Below are 11,843 nucleotides of genomic sequence, written 5' to 3'. Positions count from 1 at the left end.
CCTGGGTTCCCAGAACCGTGTGAAATAAGCACAGAATCTTGCTTGCTTTGAGAACAGACCTCAGGAAAAACTTGAGGGGGGAGCGTAGAAAGGCCAAGCCTGTTTGTCTTTGTAGAAAGGGCTGTATGATGTATTAGCCAAGCTGTAGTCTTAGGCGGGGTTGCATTTCTTTTGAGAAGTGCACCCGGGACCTCTCTGTAACTTTAGTGCTCAGAAAAATATTCTAATCATTTATTACCTTAATGTTTTCATCAGCTTTAGATCAGCCAAGAAATCTGAAGTGACAGTTGATCATTTGCATGAAATGCATTTAGCACAAGAAAGCCATGCAGCCGTTAACATGCAAGGACAAGCATTTATGCATGGCTGCATCGAACTGCTTTACTGCATTGAAGGTTTCTATGCAATATTAATTACTGTGTGTGAATTTGAATTGCCATGAAAATCTTTCACGATGTGAGTTTTCAATTTGACATTCTCCATTTATTACCAAAAGATTATGTGTAGAAAGGATAATAACACTCCAGTGCACTGTGTTCTTTAGGCAGATCTGCACAATGGGAATCAAAGGGAAAGTAATACTGTAAGTCCAGATATTATCTTGATGTGTTAACTTTAAAAAAGAAACCACATTGAATACAAATGCATATAATAAGGGATGAAAAGCACCTGTTATTCACTTTGGATGGTCTGAACTTAGCAGCATATAAATGATGCATAATGTGTGTATGTGTATATATATATATATAGTAGCCCAACTTCATCTATAAACACACGGAATATCCAGTTAGCAGAGCATTTGTTCCGACTGTCTGAGAACTGTTATCCCCATTGGATTGTAAGCACACAGTTTTAAACTTTCTCCACCATAAATTAACATTTCTTTTGAATTTTTTCACATATAATAGTCTTGTTAATGCTTATAAAAAATCATCTCCAAAGAGATAGCAGCAGTTCTGTTGGGATTTCAAATCCCATATTAATACACACATCAACACAGTTGCTGAAAAGCCTGTTTGTGCAGCCAGTCATAGGAATAGAAAGGTGATGTTTAAGGCAATGTCTGGCCAATTTGTTGTGTGTGCAGACAGACACCACTAAAGCAAGTTATAGTGCATGATTTGTCGTTAACTGCTTAATGTTGTGCGGAAAAATAAGCCATGAAGAACTTATTTGATCTGGACATAAAGAAGGGACAACTGGTTGGAATATCCCAACAAACATTGTAAAACCAAAGGCATTGCAGAAGTGCTGATTATTTGAAATATTCTTAAGTATCACAACATCTAACTGACATTCCTAACGTCCAGTACACCCTCAATAGTGCAGTTTCAAGCATATACATCATAGTTTCCTACATAGAATTTACTGTCCCTAAATCAAATCAGGCCTACATTTGTAGCTGCTACTCTCTAGATCAGCTGTCCTCCAAAACTCAAGTCCACTGACCATCACAAACTCGTTACAATCTCGTCTGCTGTCATATTTAAACAAAACCAGAAATGCAATGTTCAGGATGAACCCGGGATGTTCGGCCCCTTCCTCTTGTGGAGTGAAGTCCTTAAACTTTCAAAAGCTCTCCTCTCAGACAGTCTCTGAAAAAAAGAAAAAAAAAAAAGATGTGAAGGGCCAAACCAAACACGGCGAACAGCATCACACAACCATCAGAATTACTTTACAAGACACTTGAGGGTCCAACACTTTGCAAAACAATTTTCATCATTTATTCACACTAAGACACACTGAGTAAATCCATAATTCATTAGCTCTGCCTCCACTAAATCCAAAAATAGCCCTTTAAATAAAGGACACAATCCTAACTGGCTTAAGCCAGTGACATCCCAAATGCTGTATCACTCCCTTGTCTTATTGACTAATTGAATATCAATTCAAAATATCAATTATTGAATGCAGATTTCCCAATTAAACAACAAATCAAGAAAATTCTCAAAATTAGCTTACTGCAAAGAATTTCTCTAATAACTGAACAATGGTCTATCACTGCAGCAATTACCTTGACTGACTGTCTTGAGCTTGATGCTCCTTATCCTTGATCTCCCAATAATCTTGTTCTCCTGCATTTGATTTGTCTAATGCATCCATAGTCTCCTTTGACTTTTTTTTTACTGGCAGCACAGGAGCTTCAGCGTCTAGACTCTGAAAAATAATTTTCCGCTCTGAGGGAAGATCATGTTTAACTTGCTCGGTTTTAAGCTCCACCAAGTTAGCCTGGTTATCAAGTCGATGTGGTTCACTGTTACCTATATCAGATATATGCTCTTCAACAAGCTGTTCCTTAGCCTCCACTGGTACATGCTGGTAGCTTTCCTGCCATTCTGAAGATTCATTGTTATGGCCACCATCATTGATCCAGCTTTCCAGAGGCTTGCCGATAAACTGCTTTCTGATGGGATTGTGCAACCTCTCTTCTTTGTTCAATGCGATTACATTTATCTTCATAGGGCTCACGGTGGACTCTTCAGGATAGGAGCTTTTGTTTTCCCATTGGTCCATTTCTTGTATGTATTGTCGCAAAAGCGGCATTCCTATTTTAGTTGTGGTCTTGTTAGTGTTATCGTTTGCGAAGGTATGTAGTGCATTAACTAGGTTGCTGTGCTCATAATTGTCAGCCTTATACAATGTGTTTGACAGTCCACTCTTCTGTTCACTGTCTCTTTGAGATATGTTTCTGTTCGAGTGCAACCTTTCAGCATCTAAGCTTGATAGCTTAGAGTCTTTATCTAAGGCAGGTAAGTGCTTGGGGTCATGTTCCTTACAATGGACGATAGTAAAGTCTGGGGACTGAACCTGAGGTGCTTCCAGAGGCATTTTTGGAGAATGTCGCTCTTGGGGATCAGAAAGGGATGAGGAGCCGTGTTGATTAGGGTCCTCTTGAAGGTGTGAAATTGCTGTAGGGATCGAATGGAGGGAGCTCTGGGGCACATTACTAAGTGATCCCACCAAAGATGACTGGGAGTCTGACAAGGTACGTACATGGTATGGTTGATTGTGAACCTCCCTTACAGGCAGACTTTGAGGAGCAAGAAGCTGCTTTTTTTCTGGGAATGACTTTTGGATAAAGCTTTGCTTCAGAGTACCTGGTTGCTCTGGCAATATCTTGCCCTTGCCAAGAAATGGATCGATGAGACTTCCAGAATGGGGGACCAGGCTATGCGAAAGGGGTGTAATAAACTCTTTAGTCTGTATGTTGGTATTGTTGCTGCTACAAATGACACTAGTGTCAGTGTTGCTTTTTATGCTGGTGTGGTCTAATATAGTACTTTTAGTGCAAATAGTACTGTGGCTGGTGCTTTTATAAGTGCTTCCATTGTTATATTTGCTGGTGGTGACGAAGCTGCTGTTGCTGTTTTCTTTAGAGTTACTGGATGCTTTTTGCGGCCCATAAATGGGAGCTGAACTCATGTTCGATTTGCTGGTGCAGTTTGCGTTCCTGTCACTTACATGACAGTCAATTTTCCTGACAATGTTAGTCAGATTCATAATGCTGCCATCGCTATAATTGCTGTTTTGACTCTTAGTAATGCCAGGCAAGCAGCTAGGACTTGTCTTGCAAGACAAGCTGCAGCCAGTCTCACTTTTTCCAGTGTGTCCATGATTGCTAAAGCTACCTCCCCTATAGTTCTCAGCTGTCTGAAAAGATAATTCATTTCCAGTTTCTTTAGCAATGGCAGCATGATGGATATTTACTTGTGGTGACTGGACCACTGGCTGCTGCTTAAGGGATGTACCTTGGGTCACGCTAGGCTGGCTGACTATGACCCCTCCTTTCCAACCCATTCCGCTTCCCTTTGGTATCTGTTGTATATAGTTAGAACTCAAAAGGGGAGAATGGACAGAGACACAGCGTTGGGAAATATGGTGATGCGACTGATTTAGTGCCGTTTTCGGTGCAGTTTGGAATACAGTGTTGAACATCTTTCTACGCGTGTCCTCGATTTCTTCAGGAGACCAGCTGATCCCTTGCTTCAGCCTTTGGGCCGTGAACCAGAGCTTGATCTGCTCCTCTGGGAAGCCAGACACCACGGTCAAGTAACAGAGCTCTGCTTTGGTAGGGTAAGGGAACTTACCGAAGGATGTCTTGAGAAAACTGCTTAAATCCATGGCTGGATCATAAGTGGGGATGCTACTTAGAGGGATCATAACCTTTGGGAGATCAGTGCTTGAATCAGGGGACGAAGGATTTGAGTTCCAAAGAAGGCTATGGTTACGCAAACCTTGTATGCCAAATGTGTTTGGGATTTTATGCACTGGGGGGGCACTAGTGCCACTGATGATTTGTGGTGATGTCGTTAGGGGTAAGGTCCTTACTGAAGTGCCATTGGTTACAGTTGCGGGCTTGTCACTGCTAGGCTCAGCCCTGTGTACCTCAACAGTGTGGGAGACAACAATCTTTTTGTGTCCCCATTTGGTCATTTTCATTATGGGTGTCTTGGTAATGGATATACTGGATTCATTGAAATCCTCTTCTGTAAACAGGGTTTGCTCCACTGTAATAACCCCATCTCTTTTGGTAACTTGCAAGGATACTTTCTTGTGCGCATTGTGGAGTTCGGGATGTGATTTTGCATTATGTAAAGCAAGACCTTCAAACTTCACTGCTGAAACCTTGCAAGACAGGCAGTAGAAGTTTGGCTGAGCGTAAAAGTCCATGTGAGAGCTGTCCATATGGTTGAGAAACAGGTTCAAGTCTCTGGATGCAAAGTTGCACGGGAGACAGCTGTATGTTCCCTGTTCCCTGCATGAAGTCTTCACCTTAAGTTTTGAGAGATCATGGAATCGTTGTGTATCCTCATCTTTTGCAGAGATACTGAGAATGCTGTCTTCAGGTATTGTGGGTAAGAGCTCAGGTAAGCATCCCAGTATGATTTCCTCTCGCATGTGCTTGCTCTTTGATGGAATCATACAGGGAACTGTGGATTTCCTCTTGCTGGCCATAGTGTAGGATTGTGCAGATGATTGGAGAGTCAGAAACAAATACTGGAATTGTATGGAGTTGAGGTGTCATCAGCCAGCCGTGATGAACCAGCAATTAGTGAAATTTTCAGCTATCAGGACTTCCCATTGCAAAAGGGAGCGAAGTAACAACTACCTGTGAACCTATGGATAGAAAACATGACATTTTAATATGAAACACTGTGATATGAAATGGAAAAACATGTCAGCAGGAGTCCTGAAAGAGACATGGTTTATTGAAATGCTCTCACCAACCACTGTTAAATGTTTTTACAATCATGTCACTACTAAAAAGTAAAAAATGTGTTCCTTTTTTTCCAGTAGTGCATAAAAACGTTGTTAGTAACTGCTGTTCTGAAATACATTCTCTATTTTTCTGCGCAGCGAAATCTAAGCAAAATGTACTTACAATAATTTTTCATAAGTTGCCTAAAATAAATTGTAAACTACTTTCTTATTATAAATATAAACTCGTTTTCAAAAAATGTGGCTGTTTGAATTCTTACACCCACTTCTCTGTGTTTTAAAACATATGTTCACACACACACACACACACACACACCTAAATCCTCTTCTTTTTGGTCCACTCCTCCTCACGCTACACTTCAGGCAGTAAGGGACCATTTTAGGATAAAGTTTGACTGTGGTTCACATTTTTCCGCCTGTTCTGTTTTAACATTTATGTAAATACCTTGTAATGATTACTACACTGGGCATCCACCATATGTAGCGTACTTTATGGAGTTTGGAACATAAAATATGATATTAGCGTCATTATGGTGTATGTATTCCTCCTTAAGCTCATCAGAAATAAACTGGCCTGAGATAAAGAATTGAAAGTATTGAAAGTATAATGTGTTGTCTCATCTAATAAGCAATTTTTTGATAGCAGAGCATATGAATTAGTTCATCTCATTTGAACAGCTTCAATAGTGTAGCTAAATACTAGCCTGTGATCAAATCAAACACATTAATACCTGATTTTCCATTCACTATGCATCGGTACTGATTAAACCACCCCGACTACTTTTTTGTGTTTTTTCTGTTTTGGGTTTAGCTCAAAATAGTCTTGACCTTTTCTTTCAACAAGCTACAAATACATTTTGGATAAAAACAATGTGGCGTCCATGTGTATATATATTTTCAACATGGCCAGCTGTCTTTTAAATAAAGGATGAAACCATTCAGGAATTAAAAAACATTGAAATGACTGCCCAAAATACACAGTGCTCCCAGACACGGCCATGACGTCCTCTTTTGCAACTGACTCTTTTATTTCTCATGACGGCTGCCTTCCTGCCAGAAAAATAAATAAATAAATAAATAAATGAATGAATACATAAAACTAGGTCACCAGCATCTTATGCTGTAGGCTAATCCTGGTTCCCTGCATCCAGACGTGGGCATTTACTGTATGTTCAGCCTGCTTAGAAGTCCATGATACTCAGATTTCATCAGACTATGGAAGTTAACCCCTGACATGAATCAGGGTTATTGAAATCCCAGCAGAAGGCTTTCATTAGAAACTACAAAGGTGATTAATAATGTTGTTTATTAACATATGTGCATTACAACATTTTTTTTAATTAAAAATCTTAAACAGGGTGGAACTTATCTTAGAGTTATATATTTCTTATAAAGTTATAGCAGAGTTGTATTTGAAGAGTTGGGCTGAATGGACAAGGACATCTGCTCTTCTTTCACGCCAATCTACTGCAAACCTAGCAATGATGTCAAAAATCTACTCACCAGATTCATATAATAAAAACAAATATGTTTGTTAAACAGAACGGATACATTAATGTCTAGATGATTCCACCACCCAAGCTTTGAACGCTAGCCTGATTAGCACCAGACAAGCGATCGTTCAAAAATGTTATGTAAAAAACAGGTCACTCATCAAAGAATGGGATGCTTTATCTAGCAACCGAGACGTGCGATTAGACACAGGACAAGAGGTTTCCAGACAGTGAGCTATTGAAAAGGGAACTCCAAAAGAGAGGCCTCGTGTTTCAGCACCGGGGTGAACCAGTCTCGCACAAAACAGTCTAACCTGCTACTGTGCATCTGAGTACTTTTGTAGCTTCAGTGGCGAAACCGGAGGCCTTTTTATCTCGGCAACCTGTGGAGTAAAGGCATGCAGTGGATTCGTTTCAATATTAGCAAAACAACGGTGACCTACATATATCTCATTCAGTTGCATCTTGTTTAAACTCTTTAAGCAGTTAGGAACTATACTATTACATTATTATATACGTATGCATAACGTTTAATAGGTCTGGCTCTGTGACAGCCTGCTTTAACTAGATAGCAATAGAGGCATTAAAAGGGATGCAAATCCAAACAGCTGGCAATAATAAAAGATCCTCTCTCTTTCCATTATTGATTAAAGGCCAAAGCTTTCCAGACTGGATGTCCTTTATTACATGGAACCAAGCTGAATAAGCCTGCAAATATATCAGCAAATACTCAGCATGATAATCTTTTATATGGCTGCTGGAATCAAATCTTTATTCTTTCTGCACAGCTAAAACAGCACAAAAGGTGCTCATAAGAATTTTTCTTGATAAGGGTCCTAAAATAAACAGATTGTAAGATAATTTTTTATGTATTCTCACAGGTTCAACATCACACCCTCTTCTCTGTGATTTGAACACACACACATCTAAATCGTCTTCTTTTTGGTCCACTCCTCCTCACGCTACTCTTCAGATAGAAAGGGGCCATTTTAGGATAAAGTTAATCTGTGGCTCAAATTTTTTTCACCTGTTATTTTTCAACATCTATGTAAATATCTTATAATTGTTTCTCTGGGCATCCACCATATGTAGCATACTGTATAAGTTTGGAACATAAAATATGAGAGTAATGCCATTTTTGTGTCTGTATACCAATATCCCTCCTCAAACTCACTGAAAAAACCTGGCATTTGTCAAAGATTTGTGAAAGTATAATGTGCCGCCTCCATCTTAGAAGCTTGATTTCTCATTTGAACAGCTTCAATATTTCAGCTAAATACTAGTCTGTGAATAAATCAAATACTGATTAAACCGCAAAGACTTTTGTTGTGGGTTTACCTGAACATTGTCTTGACTTTTTCTTTCATCAGACTATAAATGCATTTTGGATAAAAACAACGTGGTGTCCATGTGTGTGTGTGTAATATATATATATATATATATATACACACACACACATACAGACACATGGACACCACGTTGTTTTTATCCAAAATGCATTTATAGTCTGATGAAAGACTTTTTTTTTTTTTTCAACATGGACAGCGTCTTTTAAATGAAGGGTCATTCAGGATTACAAAAACATAAAATAACTGCCCAAAATACACAGTGCTCCCAGACATGGCCATGCTTTATTACATGGGAACAAGCTTGTCAAGGTATTATAAGGTAAACATTCTTTGCATGAGCATTTTTCATTAGGCTGCAGCCCGCTTGAATGTGACTTTTGTATGAAGTCAAGAAACCATAACAAAGGTCAGTACACACATGCTGTAATAATTACATTCCTATTTTTGAGCAAGATTCTACACAATAGCACTCCCATTTATAATGGAAATATGACACTAAGCCGCAAGCCATATGCAGTACCCCCAACGCTTGCATGCTACTGAAATATTTCCTGTATGTGTGTGCCAGTCCATAAGATGGGCATGTGACTAAATGCCATCATTCTACGATTCTCTATTTGTGAGATATATCGATGACGGTGCCAAACATGCATTAATTACAGTATATAGACACCGAAGTACCACTGAGACATCCTTCACTATAGGATGTGACTTGTTAGTAAAATACTAAAACGGATATTTCTAGACAGCCAGTGTTTATGTTTCAACGCCGTCAATGAACCTTATGCGAGTACTACAAAATGCTGGGTGCTATCAAAAGTGCCCGCCTTTGCCCCCCTTACCTCGATGACTGCTGCACGGACTCTTGGGAAGCCAGTGTGCACTGCCACTCATGTGTTAACATTGCCATAGCAACCCCTCTCCTTTCCCTTTCCTTGCCCACAACACACAGAGGGGACAAAATCCTGTATTCTTCATCAAAAACACACACACTTGGGGTAAAATTTTTTATACTGCTCCCACCCACAAAAGACAAAACTCCAATAATTTTATTTGACTGTGCTATTTGTTTTTGCCAGTACACAAATTGGAAACAAATGAGGATCCTTCCCTTTTTCCGCTCTGTAATCACGGCAGATTTTTTTTTTTTTTTTTAAGGAACAGAGCACCCCAAAATTTTACAATGGCCGGTATTTGCATTTTCTGAATTACTTTTGCAATTCTTGCAGCACAATAAAATGTCCATTAAGGGCAAAGAGACGAGGTTCAGAAATTCGCAAATGAAATGAGTTCTTAACACTCTTGCAAGAGGGAGAGGAATAATTTCTGATGCGATGTGCTGAGTCTGATCACCGGTGCGACGCACTCATTAAATACAAAAAGAAAGATGGCGGAGCCATGAATTGTGCCGAGTTAAGTGCCAGGTCTTGGCAAACACCAGCTCCTCCATACAAAACCGTGCTTGAACAGCTGAAATACTTGTATTGGCGTCACTCTGTCGTAAGCCAAAAGTTTCTCTCGAAAAGTACAGAGGTTAATACAGGCTTTTCAGAGAGGTTTATGGGGATATTCTCCCATCGCAGTCACTCCATGACATTCATCCACTCTTTAGATTTACAAATTTAATAAGGTAATGTGAGATATCACAGAAGGGCATTTTTGTAATTACATGTCATGCACAGTGAGTTCTTCCATTACAAATAATTTAATCGTAATCATTTTTGACTGCTCGTATAGCATGGATAATGCCAGATTAAATTTATAAATACTCCATAGTCATAATTCCACGTAGAAATCTAGCTGGCATTGGTCAGAAAATTTTCCTCTCTTAATTCGAGGAGTGTTACATAAACCACCAGCTTTTACTGGAAATTAACATACAATAAACCATTCACACAAGCAACTTATCATTTAGTCCTCAATTGTTTTGTGCCGTAATTTTTCCTTCTGTTCAAATATTACACAAAAAAAATAAAATAAACTGTGCATGTGCACACAGATCACATTTTCTTTAGTATGTACTGTATGAACAAATAGCTACTGTGGAATGCTAGTGATCAAAACGTTTTGATACTCTAATTGCTCAAATTCAAGATGAAAGGCAATATTCCCATGCTTTATTACAATACTGCAGACCAGACAGAGGGAATAACATTTTTCCGCATTCCCACACAGGGAATTGAAAAGCGCACACTCAAGAAGGACTTATAAAATCCATGCATTCCACACTTTTTTGATACATTTCACCGTTATACTGGATACTAACTTGACAGATTAATCATTTAAACGACAAAGACTACAGAAGTAGTGTACTAAACAAAAACAGTGATGCTTTTTGTATTTGGGCTGAATATATATCAAACTAAATTTAATATGCCCGCTAAGCATGAGGCAGGAGTTGAAATGGAATAGCTAAACTGAGCTCCTATCATACTAAATAATTATTTATAATGTGTGATGTCAGAGGCAGGGTTATGATTTAGAGTTGAATCGGAGTTTGAGTACATTCTGTACCCATTAACAGTTGATGATAGCGCGTGCATGTCTAGATCTGCGCCAGATTTAAACTACAGCTCCGTCATATGTTCTGGAAATCGATCCCTTTGCGTCGCCGGTTTTAAACTAGTACGCAACGCAGTCATGGAACGCGTTTTTTAAAATCCCATTTGAAGTAGAAAATCTGGCGCGAGAAGCATAGAAAGCGACGGGCTATAGTAACATCACATAGGCACGTTGTCGCGTGCGAATAATCAAATTGGAAGCAGACAAGTACGTTGGGTAACAAACTGTAACAAACTGGTAAGTTAACCCTTTCGCGTCGCATTGAGGCACTAGTAACCTCCATCCGGCTAGACGTTTCTCTGGAGTTTCAGCGTAGCGCAGCCCTTATGGCACATTTTGGCTATTACCAAAACATTTTTTAACTAAGCACTCCCATCTACTGTCGCCATTTTATACATAGAGTCGACTTCACGCGCCGCATAAATGAGTAGAATAATAAGCCACGCTCGTCTGCTACTTTTGAGGACTATTCAAGTCACCTCAACGGATCGCTTTCACTTCTTGAAAAGTCAAAGTTCCCTACCTTTTTCGTCGGCTCTGGTGACTGCGAATCCGCTATTGATACACAAATGAAAAACATTTAGATTTTGCTCCGCTCCTGGTCTCGGGGGAACAGGAGGGGCCGAGACCTCTCCTCAGATGAACCCCGTGAACTAGCGTGAACCCGTCGGGTCACCGTGATCTGCAGCATCTAGTGCTTTATGGCACACTGATGATGTGCCCGGCTGACATGGGCGCCGCTGGAGTGGAGAGAAGGGAAAGAAATGTACGCCAGGCGCTCTCAAATAAGGGCACGTGATTAAAACGCGTCACCCAAACCCAAAATCCTGATCCTACCCCTCTCTGTTCTAGGGCGGACTGAGAACACTGAAGGGAGTGACTCATGCGCAAATGTCTAATATAGCCATAAATATGGAGCAGCACTTTAGGTCAGTAGGTCGCATGGGGACGCGACTGTGAGCATGTGCTTACTACATATACTACAAACAGATATTTGTAACAGCAATATAATTAGAACGGAATGTTCACACTGTTACATTTGAATGGAATAGAATCTCAACACCGATTATTATTATGCAGTGATAAATCACGCGAAATATGTATGCACATTATGGGTAAATAATATGAGCTGCATTCAAACCTGTCCTATATATATATATCAGTTTTTACAACAGTTGGAGAGGGTCATATGAGGTGAAAGTAAATCTGAGAGTTCTCA

The 11,843-nt window shown here is 39.7% G+C and overlaps 1 protein-coding gene across 1 annotated transcript; it reads right to left on the bottom strand.

The window, feature by feature from the left end:
* Position 1: 1 nt before the first annotated feature.
* LOC127427956 (zinc fingers and homeoboxes protein 1-like) lies at positions 2-11,417 on the bottom strand. The gene is made up of 3 exons (XM_051675930.1): positions 11,148-11,417; positions 2,015-5,118; positions 2-1,595 (listed from the first exon to the last, which is right to left on the bottom strand). Exons 2-3 carry the CDS (start codon positions 4,954-4,956, stop codon positions 1,562-1,564), a joined length of 2,976 nt encoding a protein of 991 aa, XP_051531890.1. The 5' UTR covers positions 4,957-5,118; positions 11,148-11,417; the 3' UTR covers positions 2-1,561.
* Between the last annotated feature and the right edge of the window lie 426 nt (positions 11,418-11,843).

Source organism: Myxocyprinus asiaticus, chromosome 37 (genome assembly GCF_019703515.2).
Source record: "Myxocyprinus asiaticus isolate MX2 ecotype Aquarium Trade chromosome 37, UBuf_Myxa_2, whole genome shotgun sequence".
NCBI classification, from domain to species: domain Eukaryota; kingdom Metazoa; phylum Chordata; class Actinopteri; order Cypriniformes; family Catostomidae; genus Myxocyprinus; species Myxocyprinus asiaticus.
Note: the sequence above shows the minus strand (reverse complement) of the source record. Positions and strands in the feature narration are given on the sequence as shown.